The following is a 22,126-nucleotide window of genomic DNA, read 5'->3' on the forward strand; positions in this document are numbered from 1 at the left end:
TTTCACAATACTTCTATTTAATTTGATGTCATTTACTGTTTGTTGGTGTGTGGCAGTGTAATAATGTAACAGATAGGTTATTAAATACAGTATTGACAAAGTTTTCTTGACTGCAAGACTTTTAAATTTCAATAGAATATTTGTTCCTCAGGACATGACCATGTTTTACTTTGATTTGTTTTATGATTTCTGATGTTTAATTAAAGATAACAAAGTACATCTGTTTCAATGTATTTTCATTTGTCTTAAATATTCATTATGGAAGTACCTTGCTGGGGATAGATGTAAACCACTGATGTACACTTTTATGTCAATGTTTGATTTGTTTACATGTCTTTTTACTACTTTTGGACAACACTTATTAAATTTATAAGGATCAATCAAAAAGTTTCAATTTCAGTGCAGTGCTGCAGCTTATATTCAACATAGTGTGACTCCAATGTGGGTATTTAAGCACTGACATGCAGACAAGGGATCAGAGTAGTATTCATGTCTTTCCAATGTGCAGTAACTATGGAAAAGTGAACTATGGAGACATTATTACTAAAAGCATCCAAACAGGAGCTTTGTGCTGTTATTCTTTTCTTGGCTGCCAAAGGACAAACACTACAAACACTGGTAGATATCCATCAAAGAATAAAGAATGTGTATGGGTCAGTATGTCTCTTGAAAACGATGATTATGGAATGGTGCATGGCAAGAGGAGCTGCTGCTTCATAAAAACCTGCATCCCCATATCACAAATGTCATAACACAAAAGGTGTGCAAACTCAAGTGGGAGACACTTGAGCACATGCCCTATAGTTCTTATCCCTCCCCACATGATTATCATGCCTTTGCTCCCTATAAAAAGGCCTTTAAGGGTCAATAACTCCTGACAGACAAGGATGTGCAGCACACAGTTACAGATTTCTCCACATAGCATGACACAGTGTTTTACCAAATGGGTATCTTAAACTTGATGCATCAGCAGGACAATGCCTCAATACTCCATGCAGTTTTGCCTGATTGGCAAAAAGAGTCTGGACTGTGCGACCTTTGAACGGAAACTTTTTGATTGCCCCTTATATCTGAAAGAAGGTAGTCAAAACTATAAAAAAAACTTCATCAACATTCGTATAAACAGATACTGACAATGGAAATTTCTGGATGGAATAATAAATAAAACAAAGGAAAGCAGCCTGTAGCTGACTGAAGTGTGGTGCATAGAAATACACAAAAGAAAACAGTATTTACACTAGCTTTAAAGTTTTTGCTCTTCCTCTAGTGAAAGTACACACATTCACACATGCATCACCATAGAAACATGAATGTACACATCTGCTGGAGCAGGTATAGGAAGTTAGGCTACCTTATCTTACAGTTTCTTTCAAGGTCATTATTTACATAATTACTGGAATTATCTATATTAAACTACAGCTAGATGACATATAAAGATGTAGTCAATTCTCATTTAACCAATATCTGTTTACACACAAAATTAATATTTGTTTCTCCGAGTTGAATACAAATCTCATCTATCTATTCATTAACACCGATAAGCAAGAATAACATATAACTGTTAGCCAATAAAGGGAGATCAGATGTGTTTGAGAGCAGTACACTTTGTTCTTGTTAGCAAGGGCATATTTTCGCATTTTTTTGGCATTACTGCTGTCTGACATCCTCATAAAATCAGCCTTTTAATTCACCCATCCATCCCTTCATTCATATTGTTCCATAGATCATTTCAAGAAGGAGAAAATCAGGGATGTGGTACAAGTCAGGGTGTACATTAACAGAAGACAAAGGACTCATAGAAACATAGTAAGTATTCTGTATTCATGGTAAACTATCATACTGCTTCTTAATGCTATTCACATTTAAGTCATCTAAGTTTAATTGAGTAAATTAGGAAGGAAGCTGCTACTTAGAACTTAACTGTAGAGATACTATTTATCTCCTATTAGTAATGTAGTATCCATTTGATTACTATTAAAGATATCAGTGCAAACAGGGGAGAACTCACATTCTACAACATTCAATGTAGAAGGTGGTTTTATTAATGTGACTGGTCTGTGTACATTCAGTGCAAAATAGGAATATCTCTAGTATTTACCCCTCGCTCCTACCAAAATGATAATGGGGTAAGACGCTAAAGCTTATAGTGTTTGGTATATGCTATGGGAGAAAGTGGAGTTATCCCCTTTTTGCACTGAGTTTCTCAGTCGTATTTTTTAAAGAAAATACAATATGTTTCTGAAAAGTTTGATGATTGGTCTCATAAAATAAAGGAAACAAAAATTACAAACAAAATACCTTTACTGGTTTTCAAAGTAATCACCATTACAGTAGTTACAACACACTTCTGACATCAGTTGTAAAGCTTATTGTGGAATCGTTCAAAGCAGTGTGATCATGTGCACCTTTACAAACTGTAACCCTTTTGGAGCTAATTTAAGGTGGAATAATAATAAGAAGTCTGTCAACATCAAATCTGGAGAATAAGGACAGCATTGAAGAACAGTCACCTTACATTGAGTGAGAAAGGTGAGCATACAGACATTGCAGATATCCAACAATGCATTGAAGCCTACTTGCCTTTTACCTGTACAGCTTGGTAGTGGCATCACCATCGAAATTGGCTGAAAATTTATTGGTGGGAATACTCTGTTGTCAGTCATTTTTGGTCATCTCAAATAAAAAAAAAATGTTGAATTTACTTGCACTTAGAGATGCTGAATGTCAGTTTAAATCACACTTACTCTAATTATGCAGAGATAAACGGATAGCCATGTGCAGCACTTTGATGATGACCTGCAATATTGTTCACATGTAGTGAAATAACACTGACGTAATTATTCACAAAAGTTCATATGTGCCAAACAAATAGTGAACATAGTCACTGAATAAAACTCTTAAATCATGTCTTTTGGATCTATCATTCACAGTAAGTAACTACTGGGAGTAACACTGTTCATAGCCTAATCCTATTGTCACAGTTTTCATCAGTCACTCTTGAAATTTCCAGTCAGTGAAAAAAATTACAAGTTGACAGTCAACCATCAAATACAATCATTGAATCATTCAGCTAAACTCCCAGAACATGAAATTTGGATAACACTCAATACATTTCTCATCCTGTAATCCACACTAAATTATCTGCAGTACATTATCCCATATTTTTGGACATAAATCTTGCTCATTTCAAAACTCACCCCGGAGTGGATTAAAATGGCTTCCAACATATGCTTTCCATATTAATTTACAATAATTAAAGCTGAATTTCTCTGTTGTTGCTTGCCTGATTTTCACAAACTACACCTAAATATTTACATTTCGTTTGCTCTTGAACTTCCAGAGACAGTAATAATTTCTGTAGAATTAGTAGAGTAGAGTAGAGTTTTATTGGTCCTGGTAATGATATAGTACACAAATAGTACATTCTGATGTAGGACAAGTCAGTTTATAATAAAATATAATTTGAATTGCATTAATTTAATTATTTCTACATTAGTTGATCACTGAGTTACAATGTATAGAGCAAATATTGTACAAAAATAAAGAGTAGATATTTTAAAGCAGAAAGCTCATGTACTATAATGGCAGATTTATATTTGTATTACAGCAACTTTTACATGGTAAATTGTTAACGTTCTAGTAACACTTATATGATACATCACTAAGGCAAAGACACAAATCATTAGTGAGCTTTCTGAAAGAACTTGTGGAGGCAACAGAAGCAGTGATGAGCCAATATGCCTTAGCAACTGACTTGAAATTTGCCAGATAATTTATTGATTTAATTTGTGAAGGAAGTTTATTATAAATAGCTTTCCCATAATACAGGGTTCGTTTTTTATTCAGGGTGGTGTTAGTGGGCTCTAAATGAAAGTTTCCTTTTTACCTGGTGTTATAGGAGTGGACATTTTCATTTTTCTGGAAGAGAATGAGATTTTTCATTGAATATTTTTTCACAGACACAGTTATATCATACACATATATACATTGAAGTGGAAGGATTTCTAGCTTTTTTAAGAGTGGCCTAAAGGTTTTGTTCCATTTTACACCTTCCATTGCTTTTGGCTAAGAGAAGTGTTACCCCAGAAAATAATTCCATATTTCAGTTGTGAGTATATACAGTGTGTTACAAAAAGGTACAGCCAAACTTTCAGGAAACATTCCTCATACACACAGAAAGAAAATATGTTATGTGGACATGTGTCCGGAAATGCTTACTTTCCATGTTAAAGCTCATTTTATTACTTCTCTTCAAATCACATTAATCATGGAATGGAAACACACAGCAACAGAATGTACCAGCATGACTTCAAACACTTTGTTACAGGAAATGTTCAAAATGTCCTCTGTTAGCGAGGATACATGCATCCACCCTCCGTCGCACGGAATCCCTGATGCGCTTATGCAGCCCTTGAGAATGGCGTATTGTATCACAGCCGTCCACAATATGAGCACGAAGAGTCTCTACATTTGGTACCGAGGATGCGTAGACAAGAGCTTTCAAATGCCCCCATAAATGAAAGTCAAGAGGGTTGAGGTCAGGAGAGCGTGGAGGCCATGGAATTGGTCTGCTTCTACCAATCCACAGGTCACTGTATCTGTTGTTCAGAAGCGTACGAACACTTCGGCTGAAATGTGGAGCTCCATCGTGCATGAACCACATGTTGTGTCTTACTTGTAAAGGCACATGTTCTAGCAGCACAGGTAGAGTATCCCGTATGAAATAAGGATAACATGCTCCATTGAGCATAGGTGGAAGAACATACTGATGAAACTAAAATGAGCTCTAACATGGAAATTAAGCGTTTCCGGACACATGTCCACATAACATCTGTTCTTTATTTGTGTGTGAGTAATGTTTCCTGAAAGTTTGGCTGTACCTTTTTGTAACACCCTGTATAGGCATAACAGCTGGCTGGATCAGCCTGCTTTGTCATAGCATGACCAAAGTATATCAAGCGATTCCACAAGAAGTGTTTGCTGACAGTTTCCAACAGCTTTACAACCAATGTCAGAAGAGAGTTGTAGCAGATAATGATTATTTTTAAGCCCCATACAGGTATTTTATTAGTAACTTTTCTTTCCTGTATTTTCTGAGATCATTCATCAAACTTTTCAGACACACCTTTCATGAATGAACAGTATATCTGCAAATAATTTTTCAAGTTACATCTGTAAATACTGAGCCCTATTTACAGTACATAATGACTTGTCTTGAACCTTCACAACTAATGTTGTTACTTTCCCTGTAGCTCGCAGAAAGCAAGAGATCCAGACATATTAACTATGGTTTTCAATGATTGTAGTCAATGATTCAATAAATCCTACATTTTTGTGGAGATGACCAGAGGTTTTAAATGGACTGACTGACTGAAAATACCTTTGTTGGATTTATTTGGAGGGAATAAAATAATTCAGATTGGTCACAATAACAGAACTGGCTGCATTTTAACATCATGTAAGATCTGTAAGAACAAAATAAACTAGAACATGACTCTAGGAGAAACACAATATACAGATGAAACAATATCATCGATACATAGAAGGTTGCCACAAGGAAGAGCATCTATTGTACAGGATGTCTCTCCTAGGAACTGTCAGGCACAGTTTCTCTGGTGTTTCAGCAGATATTTGTAATTTTGGTTTTGAAACATGTAGTACGAGTCAGCCCAAACAATTGCTGTCCATCACATCTTTCTTGTGACACCCAGCATTAGTGGAAAGCATCAGTTTATTTCACATTGCACACAAAATTAATTTTAAAGAGGAATTTTACATGCCAATTCAACAGAATGGTCCCAAATTAATCTAGTGTGATATTAATTTTACTGATAACTTTAACAAGGACACTAAAACACAAGGAATAAGAAGAGCTCTAGCAGCAACATCACTTGCTTGGCCTGTCCTGACTGCTACCGCAATGTAGAAGTAGGCTGCTCAGTTCCTACAGGAGTACTGGTTATTCTTTGTATTTTGTGTCACATTTTAATGCATATCAACAAAACAAATATCACACTAGACTAATGTGGCAGTGCTGTATTGAACAGGAATGTAAAATTCCAATTTAAAAATAATTTTGTTTGAAACGGAAAACAAACTGATGTAACCTGTTGACACTGGGCACCCCGTGAAATGTGTTAAGAGTAATATTTGTTTGGGCTGACACCAATTGCATATTGCAAAAGTGAAGTTGTAAGTATCTAACGAAATACCAGAGAAAATATGCAACTCTTATGAGGCACCCAGTATAATCAAATAGTTTCCTTTGTAATGAATTATACAAAGGATTTGCATTGCAGGATGAATGATTCAACAGAAAACTCACCTGGGAGGCACCCTGGAGGACTCGGCATGCACAGACAAGTGGCCAATCTCCGAGGTCTGCAGCCACTGGCGTGAGAAGTGACAGGGCTCCTGTGATGAACAGGGCAGAAGAGAAGAAAATGTTGGCACCAAACCTTTCTGCTAGTTGCCCTGCAGGGATTTGGAACAGCACATAGCCCCAAAAGAAAGAGCTCAATATTGTACTGCGTGTTTGTGGATCCCAGTCATATTCCTGTTGAAAGACACATGTATGAAACATCAGTTCCTAATTGAATTTCCTTTCAACAGAAGGGAGATATTTACTTGTTAATTATTTAGTTCATTACATGTTGCATTGATTGTTTCCTGTCAAAATGATGTGTATACATGATTTGTATGTACACTAGGCAGCTTGCTGACCATTTTGAGAATACTACATAACACAGATCAAACAATGGAAAATCCAATATGGAATGTAACAATACCAGATAAGGAAAGCTGCTACTCACCATATACCACAGTAGGAGGGGTGGGAAGGATATTGGGTAGGACATTTCTCATTCCTGGAACCCATAAGGCACACTGAAACTCTTGCCCTGTAGGAACTTGAGCGACATGCACAAGGCCACCTCAAAAAGCTCCCCATCCTGCTCACTTCCTACTCCCACCTCGGAGTACCACTGTCCACCACTTCTACTACAACCTCCAAACCTCCCCCACGCCCCCTCATAGCTGACAAACCCTGTCTTGTACACTTACCCCACTCTCCAAAACTCCCTTCCACCACCGCAAAGAACCCAAAACCTAAACAGACCCGCCACACAGCCATGGACCTTTCCTCCAGAAGCCTTAGTCCCACAGAAGTATCAGTCCTTTCCAAAGGCCTCACCTTTTGCCTCACTCCCAAATTCAACCATGCAGGACTAGTTAAAAACCTTCTCTCCTTCCCCTGGCCCCTACAGTGGAAATACTTTTTTGCCACCAACCTGACCAATCAGACTCAACCCACGACCAATACTGAACCTTGCCTAACTCAGTTCGCTCCTCCATCCAACTGTGATCCACCCCCACTGCCTCCAAACCACCCCCTGTTAACTTTCCAGAATTTCTTATCCTCGAACCTTGCCTCATCATCATCCCCCCAAATACCTCAACATGCATACTAACCTTACATCCGCAGAAAGAACTGCAGTCCACCATCTAAAAACTGATCCCGACCTTATAATACTACCTGCAGACAAAGGCTCCACCACCGTTATTTTGAACCGCAAGGATTACGTGGCAGAAGGACTCTGTCAGTTGTCAGATACTTCCACCAACAAACCATGCCACAGTAATCTCATTCCAGCAACCCAGCAGGATCTCCACTCACCACTCAAATCCTTAGGCCCATCCAAAAACCTCTCCCCAGAGTCCATCTTCCTACTTACCCCTACCACTCCCCGCACCCCCATCTTCTACATGCTTCCTAAAGTCCATAAACTCAACCACCAAGGACACCCCATTTTGGCCGATTACTGTGCCCCCCCTGAGAGAATCTCTGCTCTCATAGACCAACACCTTCAACCTATTACCCGGAACCTATCCTCCTATATAAAATATACCAACCATTTCCTCAACTGACTCTCCACAGTTCCTTTCCCTTTACCACACGGTGCCCTGCTTGTCACTATTGATGCCACCTCCCTGTACACTAACATTCCTAATGCCCATGGCCTTACTGCTATCGAACACTACCTTTCCAGATGCCCTATGGATTCCAAACCAACAATCTCCTTCCTAGTCTCCATGACCAACTATATCCTTTCCCACAATTACTTCTCCTTTGAAGGCATTACCTAGAAACAAATACATGGTGCGGCTATAGGCACCCGTATGGCACCTTCCTATGTTAACCTGTTCATGGGCCATCTAGAGGAATCCTTCCTAAAACCCCAGAATCCTAAACCCCTCACCTGGTTCAGATTCATTGATGACATCTTTGCTATCTAGACTGAAGGTGAGGACACCTTATTCACATTCCCCCATTTGCTTCACATGGTCCTACTCAGCCCAACAAGCCACCTTCCTAGATGTTGACCTCCACCTCAGAGATGGCTACATCAGTACCTCCATCCATATCAAACCTACTAACCACCATCAGAACCTCAACTTCAACAGCTGCCACCCATTCCATATCAAGAAGTCCCTTCCGTACAGCCTAGCCACCAGTGGTCATTGCATCTGCAGTGATGAGCAGTCCTTCTCTAAATATACCGAGGGTCTCACTGAAGCCTTCACTGACCATAATTATCCTCCCATCCTTGTACAAAAACGAATTTCCCGTTCCTTATCTTACCAGTCTCCCACCACCTCTGAAAGTCCCACAGTCCGGCCACAGAGGAGCATTACCCTCGTAACTCACTACCATCCGGGACTGGAGCAACTGAATTACATTCTCCACCAAGGTTTTGATTACCTCTCATCGTGCCCTGAAATGAGAAATGTCCTACCCACTATCCCTCCCACCCCTCCTACTCTGGTATTCTGCCGTCCATCAAACCTACACAATATACTCATCCATCCTTATACAACCCCTGCTCCCAATCCCTTACCTCATGGCTCATACCCCTATAATAGACCTAGATGCAAGACCTGTGCCATACATCCTCCTACTACTGCCTACTCCAATCCAGTCACTAGCATCACCTACTGCATGAAAGGCAGGGCTACCTGTGAAACCAGTCATGTGATTTACAAGCTAAGCTGCAACCACTGTTCTGCATTCTATGTAGGTATGACAACCAACAAGCTGTCTGTCTGCCTGAACGGCCACTGACAAACTGTGGTCGAAAAACAAGTGGACCACCCTGTTGCTGAACACGGTGTCAAACATGATACCCCTCATCTCAATTACTGCTTCACAGTCTGTGCCATATGGATCCTTCCGACCAACACCAGCTTTTTTTAATCGTGCAGGTGGGAACTTTCCCTGCAATACATCCTATGTTCCAGTAACCCTCCTGGCCTCAATCTTCGTTAGTCACTGTCCTCACCCATCCAGCCCCCTCCCCGCTCCCATTCCAGCACTACACAGCCGTCATTTCACCGCCACAACCAGTCTTTTAATTTATTTTTATTTCTACCCTTCCTGTTACTTACTCCTTCACCCCTCCACACCTCCTCTCCTGCCCTCTGTCTAAACTGCAACATTTCACTGTCCGCCCTCCCACCATACTATCCCTCCAGCTCCCCGCCCCAGCCTCGTCCTTACCCCCACCCAGTCAACACTCCCATCATGCACTGGTGGTGCTGCTCGCAGTATAGTTTCAGCTCTCTGAGACTACAGACGTGTGTACAAGTTGCGTTTGTGTGGATGTGAGTGTGCGTGTGTTTATGTGTGTCTACTGCTGACACAGGCGTTAATGGCCGAAAGCTTTGATTGCGTGAATCTTTTTATTGTGCCTATTGCGACTCAGCATCTCCACTATATGGTGAGTAGCTGCTTTCTTTCTCTGGTATTGTTACATAACACATGTCACAAGTCTAGTAAAACTGAACCCATTACTATCTGTCCCCACTCATGTTACAACAGAAACACAGATTTAATAACAAAGTACACACTCCATGGGATTATGGGACTTTAACTGGATGATGTTAATTCCTTCCCTTCTTATTTTAGCTGACAATCAGGCAGCTATGTTTGACTAAATTTTACATCTGGAGGTAACTAGCACATGCCAGTTTGTTTATATGAAAAACTGGAATGGTGACAAACATGCGTAAGCCTTGCCTGTGTGACCACACCTTGTTGACTTTAGTTCCCTTGGCTGAATTGTGTTGCATCTGAAGACAATAGTACACACAGAAAGAAAATATTTGGGCCACCATCTTGCACAGGACAGTGTCAAACCTCAAATATGTTAACAGTCATTCAAGGAAGCTTTAACCATTATGTATGCTGTCCAGAAGTTCCATGTTTTCCTTTATTGCAACAAATTCTATTTCATAACCAACCATAAACCACTAATGGCACTCTTTGGTCCCCAGTCCCAGCTTTCTGACAGGTCAGCACAATGACTCCACCATTGGGCTTTGTTTTTCAGTGTCTGTCATTATGAGATTCAGATTCATTATAGATCGATAATGTAGCATGCAAATGTGTGTGTGTTATTGCACTTGCCCATGGGACCCAACATCACCTTTGACAAAACTGAAGTTGTCTGGTTTCAGATCGATGATCATTTGCAGCATTTGGTAGGTAGACTTCTGGTGATGGGCCATTGCATAGCACAGACCACCCGGAGAAATCTTGTGCTCCGCCAGAAGATTTATTTTGTGTGCAAGGGTTAGCCTGAGAAACTGCCGACCAAGGAGTCTCATCTGCTCTGCAACTGTTTTCTCCCCCATCATCAGCTGACAGTAGTTAATGGCATGCTCCTCCTAGCACCAACTTTACTACTCTTGCATCATCATCCCTCCAGTCCTTACTTTCCTTGCCATTGGGGTATGACCTGAATGAAGGTCCTCGCATGTCATTTTGTCTACTGGCCTGACATAAATTCAGCAATTATGAAGATCAGTGACTGCCAGCAGTATACAGAGCAGCAGGTGGTGATGTTGCAACTTTCTGCTCCACGGCCCAGGCCAAGTCCGACATCATCAACATTGACTCTGCAGGCCCCTTCCATAAATCTACTCAGTTGGTGGTGGTTGACGCACTGCCCAATTATCCCTATACCATGGCTGGCCGGGGTGGCCGAGCAGTTCTAGGTGCTACAGTCTGGAACCGCACAACCGCTACAGTCGCAGGTTCGAATCCTGCCCCGGGCATGGATGTGTGTGATGTCCTTAGGTTAGTTAGGTATAATTAGTTCTAAGTTCTAGGGGACTGATTACCTCAGATGTTAAGTCCCATAGTGCTCAGAGCTATTTTAACCCTATGCCATGCACATGCACTCCACCATAATGGAAGCAACTGTGCACGCTCTCACCCCTCACGATCTAAGGGTTGCCCCTGACAATCGTGTCTGATAACGGTCCACAGTTCACTTCACCACTGTTTCATGAGTTCTGCATCTCATACCCACACCATTTCACCTCCAGATGAATGGTGTGGCAGAGTGTACGGTGCATACTTTTAAGACACAACTGAAAATGTGATTGATGGACATGTCCACTGACTTGGCATTGCCTCTGTTTCCCAGAGCCTACAGGGCCACTCCACTGAATGGAAGTACCTGAGTGGAGATCTTCCACAGCCGACAGCTCTGGACACTGTTGCAACTGCTCTGATCTGTGACAAGGCCAAAGGTGTGTTCGTGACCTCTGTTGTACAGTGGGGCACTGATCTGTCACAGCTGCAGCCATAGAAAACTCTGGTGGGAAGCCCTCTAGAAACCACTGCTCACTGCTCCACTCCAGGGGCCAGGGGCCATGGAGCCACCTTGACCTGATTGCCTTTGGCACCAGAGACATAGATACGCAACAACCAGCTGCACCAGACCCTCCACTGACATGACAACAGCTGCCCGGAAGCCGCATATCTGCCAGAGCACCTGGCTGCCCCTTCCCAGCCATTACTGGGGCCATCCCTCATTGCAAAAAGTGCATTTTCCATGCTGGCACCTGGCTTTCCATCATCCGGGCCACTTCTGGATGCATGCCCTGCCAGGCCATAGACAGCTGGCAGTTCAGCCCCACAATGGCAATGCTTCTTTAGTTGCTGTTAAGCTGATGCAGACAAACACTGTTGACATTCAGCACCAATTGTGCCGCTGTTGGGACATGTGGCTGGACCCTGTGGACTCCTCGGCCATGTCAGCCTGTCAACTGCAGTGGTCTCCCCTGGTTGGCCCTCCATTTTCTCATTTTCTGCCATCAATGCCTGTGGTGTTGACTTCTCAAAGAAGGTGAGGGAAGTGGCAGCTCACCGAAGTATGCCCCCATGGTGACTGGAGAATCTTTACTTGAAGCTGTCAGTGGAAGGTCGAAATAAGAGCTGTCAACACCAACATTGGCCACGTCTTGCTGACAGCACGCTCCCAGTGACACCTCACTTTCTCTTGCTTTAGCCATGCTCTGTGAAGATTCTGCTTACTGCCTAGAACAGCTCTGTGATTTTGTATGACAATCGCTGCATGTTACCTGACATGGCATGGGATACAATTTTTCGTTAATGTTCTCTCTAATGTAGATCTGATGCTCTATTAACTGCCATTGTATTTTTTGAGTGTTGATGGTTGTAAACAAATAACTGTAGATACTACATGAATTCTTCCATGGTTGAGAAAATATGGGCCACACACTTGTTGTTGTTGTTGTTGTCTTCAGTCCTGAGACTGGTTTTATGCAGCTCTCCATGCTACTCTATCCTGTGCAAGCTTCTTCATCTCCCAGTACCTACTGCAACCTACATCCTTCTGAATCTGCTTGGTGTATTCGTCTCTTGGTCTCCCTCTACGATTTTTACCCTCCACACTGCCCTCCAATGCTAAATTTGTGATCCCTTGATGCCTCAGAACATGTACTACCAACTGGTCCCTTCTTCTTGTCAAGTTGTGCCACAAACTCCTCTTCTCCCCAATTCTATTCAATACCTCCTCATTAGTTATGTGATCTACCCATCTTATCTTCAGCATTCTTCTGTAGCACCACATTTCGAAAGCTTCTATTCTCTTCTTGTCCAAACTATTTATCGTCCATGTTTCACTTCCATACATGGCTACACTCCATACCAATACTTTCAGAAAAGACTTCCTGACACTTAAATCTATACTCGATGTTAACAAATTTCTCTTCTTCGGAAACGCTTTCCTTCCCATTGCCAGTCTACATTTTATATCCTCTCTACATCACACACTTACTTGAACAATAAAAAAATTTAAAACAAATGTATGTTTGGGTCACACACTTCCTTGAACAATAAAAAAAATTAAAATAAGTGTGTGTGTATTCTTTTTTTCATTCTAATTGGTACTTTTTGTTTGAAAAATGAGTATATTGTCTTATTTGTAACTGTTGAGTGTAGAGAGAAGAGTTCTTCTTGTTATTGATCACCACTAGGAGGAGTGGATGAAACATTTAGCCAGAACATTCATCTCTCATTGTGTGTGTGTGTGTGTGTGTGTGTGTGTGTGTGTGTGTGTGTGTGTGTGTGTGTGTGTGTGTGAGAGAGAGAGAGAGAGAGAGAGAGAGAGAGAGAGAGGGGGGGGGGGGGAGCATAAGGCAGTTTCTTATAACTAAGATATAAAGTATGTAGTTTCTAATTATTACAACCAACAGAAACTTACCGGAAAATTTGGATTTGAGCTGTTTTTGTCTGTCATAGAGACAATGGCAATTGAAAGATTTGTCCTCAAGGCGTACGCAAATGTCACTCCCAGGAACATGAGGAACACCTGCAAATGGCGGTAGCCAAGGGCAGAACCTGCAACAAATGTGGTACAATGATTACATGAAAGAGATTGAACCATATTTTGAGAGCGTCTTTCCAGAGTGAAAAATCACTACCAATACAGTTTAGTAACAACACCTGCTAGAGAACAAGGAAGGTTTTCATATCCATGCCTGTGTCACAGCCGTATAACTGCACCCATTTCCTGGTACAGGTCACTGATGACCAGTGTGTCCCACCAGCATAGGCAATGGCATACTGGAACTCACTTCTCAGTAGTATCTTATGTAGATAGATCATAAGTTGTGACCTTGGTAGATGTTGAAGGAGAGAGTAGTCAGTTATAGCATGGTAATGCCACACAGTTAACAGTCCTACTGGAGGATGCCGACAATGTGTCGGCTGAGCAATTTCGACAGTGGAAGGACAGTTGGTTTTCTTGAAGGGGCCACAGTTTCAAAAATGTTACAAATATTATGCCGCTGTCATAAATTGTCATGGCTGAAGGAATCTGTTGTTACCTGCTAAACAGCTGAGTATGTGTATTGTGGAAGTTGTGGAAGTCCTGGTACACATAGAGATGATTGGTACACAGTTCAAGTTGTGCTCTCTATTTGTGCACAAATGACTTCAGATCTTGCTAGTGTTTCAGGTACTTGTGTTTACAGTAGACCATTTCAGGAGGAACACACAATGTGTTATTACATATACAAATTCCATCTGAAGTAATTTACTGACTGGTGTGCCCATTTTTAAAGATGTGCTAACTCTTATTTGGAGTTAGTGGTAATGTGTGTAGTTACATTTGTGACATATCTTGCAGGTTTCATCCTATATTTTTGTATTATCCATGAAATGTCACTTGAGTGTGGGTGGAAAGTCAGCAGTAACAATGAAATCTATTCTTCAGTTTAAGTGCTTTAAAACATATAAAAGTAGTTTTAAATTACAAAATAAGATGTTAAAATACATCTGTTCTGTTACTAAATATTTAGATAAATCGTTTTGTGTTTCCTGAAGCTATAAATCCATTTACTTCGTGATTTATGAAATATATGTAAATAACATATGACGATTTGCTCTGACTTCGCCATTGTTGTTGGTGCTACAGATTGGCTGGCCGTACAGCAAATTAGTCGTTAGGTAATACCGATGATGACTAGTTAAGAGGCATTAGGGCGCTTCTGGAGGAATCATATAGACAGTTATCTTTCATCACTCAATACTTGAATGTCATACAAAATAAATCAATATTATTTAACGTCTATCCCTTGCCACACACCCAATTGCAGGTTGCCTATCAAACAGCAGCCAGGGGCAACAAAACTTTGATTTTCAATGCGAATTTCAAAGTTTAAAATTCTGTAATAACATATCCATTAAGAGGAATACTCTCACGTGGAAGATTCAACAAAGCAAGTCAAGTACGGTATTAGAGTTAGAAACAATGTACATAATGATTCATTTCTTTACCCAACTAGTGCTGACTCGCGCGGCCCCACGGTGTGTAATTAATAGCATCTGTTGTATAACAGTTACACTTATCAGCAAGTCTATACAAATACAGCCACTGCCAATAATAATAACAGCAGTAAAAATAATAAGTACAGTTAAAAGGAAGTCACGTTTGATCAAGGTCCGCGTCACTTTCCATTTTTAACCAGACATAACGTCTGAGACAGGAAATAATAATCATAATAATACCGAGCGAGGTGGCGCAGTGGTTAGCACACTGGACTCGCATTCGGGAGGACGACGGATCAATCCCGCGTCCGACCATCCTGATTTAGGTTTTACGTGATTTCCCTAAATCGCTTCAGGCAAATGCCGGTATGGTTCCTTTGACAGGGCACGGCCGACTTCCTTCTCCATCCTTCCCGAGACCGATGACCTCACTGTTCGGTCTCTTCCCCCAAAAATAACGCAACCCATAATAATAATACGTAAAAATAATCAGTAGCGGCTCGTGTGTATACATCTTGCGCGTTCACAAATTTTTAGATTCGATAAATTTGGGAGTATGAAATTAATAGCATCTGCTGTGTAACAGTTATGTTTATCAATAAGTTTATACAACTATAGCCACTACCAATAGTAATAACAGCAGTAATAATAACAATATGGGGCATGACTTATCTGACAAATGAAACAACTTTTTGTGGAACTTTGTTGTTTTGTACATAATTAAGTACAGTTTAGTGTAATAATGAAATAATATGTAAGATTTCGCAACTCGCCGTTTCGCATTTTTATGTAAGTGTGAGTTTTCGTATTATTCTATTTTTCTCGGACAGATGTACTAGGTCCCTAAAAGATGTATTAGTTCACAGATTTACTTTCGGGCTGAAAATCAGATGTTCTTACGCTGCACCCACATAACAACTTGTGCTCACGGTACACTTCCCTTCTTAAATGTTCGCTTGTGATCACGCTTATTTCATTTCGTCACTCTCTCAATCAAAGGATCTGTTCTCGGAGGCCGTAGTTCTATCGTGGCTAACTTTTCCTGATAATTTACTTTTATGTTCCCAGAATGAGATTTTCAATTTGCAGCGGAGTGTTCGCTGATACGAAACTTTCTCGCGGATTAAAGCTGTGTGCCCGATCGAGACTCGAACTCGGACCTTTCCCTTTCCCAGGCAAGTGCTCCACCGACTGAGCTACTCAAGCAAAATTCACGACCCTCCCCAAGGCTTTACTTTTCTGTTAGCATTTAAAACAGATTCAACATAGTTCATGTTTACACTAGACATGAAAGCCGATTGCCGCAAAGTAAACAACCAACTCCAAACGCAAACAAACGTTTGCCGGAAACATTAACTCAAGTACTAATGTCTACCAACATGGTCACTTGACTAGAATACAAATGAGACGCTGAGATTCTTAAGGGCCTAAAGCACACCACCATCGATCCCACATTTAAGTGAATATCAGAGAAACCAGTGATACAGCTTTTCGTGAATTTACATATATACAATGTGGGCCTACAGCACAGATAAACCTGTCTCACCATAAGATCAACACATTTCAGAACCATGAATAAATGCTACAATTGATGGTGATTTGCTTTAGGCCCTTATGATTCTCACTGTCTCAAATGGATTAATGTATTATAAAATTCATAACTTAATACTCTACAACTCATTCAGAAACACACAAAATAGGTTTACTGTCAGTACAGCTGTAACGTATACTGACGTCCGATCTAATTTTGCTATACAGAGTATTACAAAAAGGTACGGCCAAGCTTTCAGGAAACATTCCTCACACACAAATAAAGAAAGGATGTTATGTGGACATGTGTCCGGAAACGCTTAATTTCCATGTTAGAGCTCATTTTAGTTTCGTCAGTATGTACTGTACTTCCTCGATTCACCGCCAGTTGGCCCAATTGAAGGAAGGTAATGTTGACTTCGGTGCTTGTGTTGACATGCGACTCATTGCCCTACAGTACTAGCACCAAGCACATCAGTACGTAGCATCAACAGGTTAGTGTTCATCACGAACGTGGTTTTCAGTCAGTGCAATGTTTACAAATGCGGAGTTGGCAGATACCCATTTGATGTATGGATTAGGACGGGGCTATATCTGTGGCGCGGTACGTTTGTACATTTCCAGAAAGAAAGTGTCCCGACAGGAAGATGTTCGAAGCAATTGATCGGCGTCTTAGGGAGCACGGAACATTCCAGCCTATGACTCGCCACTGGGGAAGACTTAGAACGACGATGACACCTGCAATGGACGAGGTAATTCTTCGTGCAGTTGACGATGACCCTAATGTCAGCGTTAGAGAAGTTGCTGCTGTACAAGGTAACGTTGACCACGGCACTGCATGGAGAGTGCTACGGGAGAACCAGTTGTTTCCGTACCATGTACAGCGTGTGCAGGCACTATCAGCAGCAGATTGGCCTCCACGGGTACACTTCTGCGAATGGTGCATCCAACAATGTGTCAATCCTCATTTCAGTAAAAATGTTCTCTTTACGGATGAGGCTTCATTCCAACGTGATCAAATTGTTAATTTTCACAATCAACATGTGTGGGCTGACGAGAATCCGCACGCAATTGTGCAATCACGTCATCAACACAGATTTTCTGTGAACGTTTGGGCAGGCATTGTTGGTGATGTGCTGATTGGACCCCATGTTCTTCCACCTACGCTCAATGGAGCACGTTATCATGAGTTCATACGAGATATTCTACCTGTGCTGTCAGAACACGTACGACACAAAATGTGGTTCATGCACGATGGAGCTACTGCACATTTCAGTCGAAGTGTTCGTACGCTTCTCAACAACAGATTCGGTGACCGATGGATTGGTAGAGGCGGACCAATTCCATGGCCTCCACGCTCTCCTGACCTCAATCAACCCTCTTGACTTTCATTTATGGGGGCATTCGAAAGCTATTGTCTACGCAACCCCGGTACCAAATGTAGAGACTCTTCTTGCTCGTGTTGTGGACGGCTGTGATACAATACGCCATTCTCGAGGGCTGCATCAGCGCATCAGGGATTCCATGCGACGGAGAGTGGACGCATGTATCCTCGCTAACGGAGGACATTTTGAACATTTCCTGTAACAAAGTGTTTGAAGTCACGCTGGTACGTTCTGTTGCTGTGTGTTTCCATTCCATGATTAATGTGATTTGAAGAGAAGTAATAAAATGAGCTCCAACATGGAAAGCAAGTGTTTCCGGACACATGTCCACATAACATATTTTCTTTCTTTGTGTGTGAGGAATGTTCCTGAAAGTTGGGCCGTACGTTTTGTAACACCCTGTATAGTGAGTGGATTAGCGTATCTGAGGACTGTGGTATCATCTAGCAGGATTTATGCCGAGCGAACGGGGATAAAAGTCTGCCGCAGTGTGCTACCACCTGATGGCACTGACGTAACCTTCTAGTGAGTGGCAAGGGCTAGCTGTTTACATCCTGAATTGTGCACCTTGTTTTTATCAAATCCGTATGTATTTAACACATAAGGCAATTACGTCACGCAAGCTGCAAAAGCTCCTTAAAACGTGCACAACTGAAGGAGTGCTCGCGACCATGACGCCATGTTTCACTGAGTCTAGAGGATCAGTAACGCGGTAGATTCAAGCTCCGTATTTTCAGATTGCACTATGTTACATTTAATAGCACTCAAAGAAAAATAACCGATAAATCTGCAAGGTGTCGAAAGATAGGATGTTCATGAAACCTTGTGCTCTTGCACATCAGCCGCCACAGACTATACCGTAGCGAAGTAGCAGCAAGACCTTTAACAAACTGCAATTTGCGCTTAAACCATGACAGGGAGTGTACGAAACTGTGAACTGCTAGTGCTGCAATCTAGTAGTTAGTCTTGCAACAATATTGGAGGAGCAAATGGTTGTCCGCAGCTCGTGGTCGTGCGGTAGCGTTCTCGCTTCCCGCGCCCGGGTTCCCGGGTTCGATTCCCGGTGGGATCAGAGATTTTCTCTGCATCGTGATGACTGGGTGTTGTGTGATGTCCTTAGGTTAGTTAGGTTTAAGTAGTTCCAAGCTCTAGGGGACTGATGACCATAGATGTTAAGTCCCATAGTACTCAGAGCCATTTGAATTTAGTAAATGGTTACGTATAAAGCAATGTGCTCTACTTCCTTCGTCATAAGAAAAAAAATGCTGATTTAAACAAATACGAAAGCGATGATTGCTCAGCAGCCGTAGCACACGGACGCTGGTATTGTTACGCTCTTGGAAGTAGCCCCTACTTATTATTAGATATTTTATTATTATGTTGCTAAAGATATTCTTATGTATTAATAGCCATCAAAGATTTTTCTTAATCATACTTTTAGTAGTATAGTTTTTCTTTCAAATATCGCATACAGTCGTAGTCTCTGTTAAAGCAAGTTGTGCTCTGATTGTCGGGCTCTCAATAAGTACTGTGAATATAGCTGGCGCTAGTACCTGCTCTGTAGACAAATACTCGAGTGGAACACCATTGAAGAATGTGAGAAACGAGCTATTCTTAATGGTTTTTTTTCACAAGTTTACGGAGTAAATCGGCTTTGAAGTTTTCCGACAAGCTTTAGTACTGAAGGTGAAGACGTTTCTGAAAACGAAATGTGCAGTCTAATCGGCACCAACAGATAACGGTGATTAGTTGCTTTGTACATCGTTGCTTCGAATCCCACCGTAGTCTTTTTCCGATATTTACCTGTACAGTTCGAATACCTACTTGATTTAAATATAAAAATTCATTGAGCATTTGCTAATTAACACATATCTAATAATTTGCTAATTAACACATATCTAATAATTTTTTGTGAAAATGCACTAATATTTGTTCTAATTATACGTCACATGCAAAATTCCAGTTTTCTTTGCAGATATAAATTCTTAGTTACGGTACTGATATTTTATAAAAGATTGTTGATGTTGGTTGTTTACATTAAGAAAACTTTACAAATTAAATTTTTTGGGCAAAAATAAAAAAAAATCTATGGACTCTGCCCATTGTTTTATACCACAGATCTCGTCTCATACAAGCCAGAGTGACAAGCGTCATAGAAACATGAGAAAAACAACCATTTCCACGGTATCGTGCACAACGTTCAAATGTTGCATTTTTACTGTTGCTACCGTACGACAATGTTGATTGGAATACTCTCAAATTCTGAAGGTGGCAGGGGTAAAATACAGGGACCAAAAGGCTATTTACAAGTTGTACAGAAAGCAGATGGCAGTTACAAGAGTCGAGGGGTACGAAAGGGAAGAAGTGGTCTTGAAAGGAGGGTATAAGATGAACATCAACAAAAGCAAAACGAGGATAATGGAATGTAGTCGAATTAAGTCGGGTGATGCTGAGGGAATTAGATTAGGAAATGGGACACTTAAAGTAGTAAAGGAGCAAATTAACTGATGATGGTCGAAGTAGAGAGTATATAAAATGTAGACTGGCTATGACATGGAAAGCGTTTCTGAAGAAGAGAAATTTGTTAACATCGAGTATAGATTTAAATGTCAGGAAGTCGTTTCTTAAAGTATTTGTATGGAGTGTAGCCATGTACGGAATTGAAACGTGGACGATAAATAGTTTAGACAGGAAGAGAAAGAAGCTTTCGAAATGTGGTGCTACAAAAGAATCCTGAAGATTTGATGGGTAGATCACATAAATAATGAGGAGGTACTGAATAGAATTGGGGAGAAGAAGAGCTTGTGGCACAACTTGACTAGAAGAAGGGATCGGTTGGTAGGACCTGTTCTGAGGCATCGAGGGATCACCAATTTAGTATTGGAGGGCAGCGTGGAGGGAAAAATCGTAGAGGGAGACCAAGAGATGAATACACTAAGCAGATTCAGAAGTATGTAGGCTGCAGTAGGTACTCGGAGATGAAGAAGCTTGCACAGGATAGAGTAGCATGGAGAGCTGCAACAAACCAGTCTCAGGACTGAAGACCACAACAACAAAAACCGTACGACTGCAATCTGAACCCAAATAGAATTGTTATTGATCCAAGGTAAGGGATCTGTCGCGAGAAATGACAAGAGATCTAAGCTGCCAGACGCACTGAAACTAACGCACGAAGCTTTATCACCCATCACTGGCGGGTTGCAGAACAGCACATCATAAAAGAGGAGAAAAGTATGCGTTTGGGTGGCAGCGTTAATTCTCTTATCGATAGCCTCGTTATGAAAGTAGCAAGTGACAGTTCCTGTAGGCCTACCGAAATATATTCTTCGGATGCGAATATGGAAGGAGTTCAGAAGTTACCAGACGACTGACTGTAATTAATGCTTTCAGTGGCTTCAATGTTTAACCAACAGTGGAATCCCTGCAATACGCTCTTACGTCACACATAGCTCAGGCAGAAAAATTACCTGTGTTTAAGTTAGGAACATTCATCACTTTTGTGTTTAATTACAAGGTTAGCTAAGAACAGGAGCATGCTATGCTTTCTGTCTGGTCCCTTAAGAAGCGTATTGGCGGAGATTTGCTGTCGCGGAAATTTTCTGTGTATTATTTCAATCTGTTTATATGACATTCCTAGACTCTTGATACGTCTGAACTGCTTATCTTGACATTACTGTAGGTTAGTTGGGCCTTGGATCCGCTGACTGGCCACTGCTGTCCAAGTTAAATGCGCCGCTAAAGCTATGGTCCAGTATTATCGCCGAGTTGATGTGCGCACACCGCACACAGCACAAAACGCGTCGTTACTAGCGCACTTGACTGTACTCGGGACAGCTTGGCTTCCGCTCCAAGTGAGATGTAATCCGATGAAATACCAGCAAACGCCGAAGAAAAAATAGTGTAAAATTTACATCAGTTATATTCTTGACGCGTCAGTTACATTCCTGACGCACGCAGTATAGTGTAATTTACAGCTTCAGGCTGTAGGTAGGGTAACTGTAATTATACTGTCGTTGGTTTTAACTTCGCTTATAGCTACTCTCCTCCTGAAACGAAGTTCTCCTTTTCA

At 41.2% G+C, this 22,126-nt stretch overlaps 1 protein-coding gene across 2 annotated transcripts in view; it reads right to left on the reverse strand.

Annotated features, from left to right (window-relative positions):
- LOC126281617 (putative inorganic phosphate cotransporter) overlaps positions 1-22,126 on the reverse strand; it is a 433,128-nt gene that overhangs the window by 95,088 nt on the left and 315,914 nt on the right. For both annotated transcript variants that reach the window (XM_049980742.1, XM_049980748.1), the window contains exons 2-3: positions 13,575-13,711; positions 6,326-6,556 (exon numbers count right to left, since the gene is read on the reverse strand). In XM_049980742.1, the coding sequence (XP_049836699.1) occupies positions 6,326-6,556; positions 13,575-13,711 (368 nt within the window). The remainder of the gene's footprint in view (positions 1-6,325; positions 6,557-13,574; positions 13,712-22,126) is intronic.

This window comes from Schistocerca gregaria, chromosome 1 (assembly GCF_023897955.1).
Source record: "Schistocerca gregaria isolate iqSchGreg1 chromosome 1, iqSchGreg1.2, whole genome shotgun sequence".
NCBI classification, from domain to species: domain Eukaryota; kingdom Metazoa; phylum Arthropoda; class Insecta; order Orthoptera; family Acrididae; genus Schistocerca; species Schistocerca gregaria.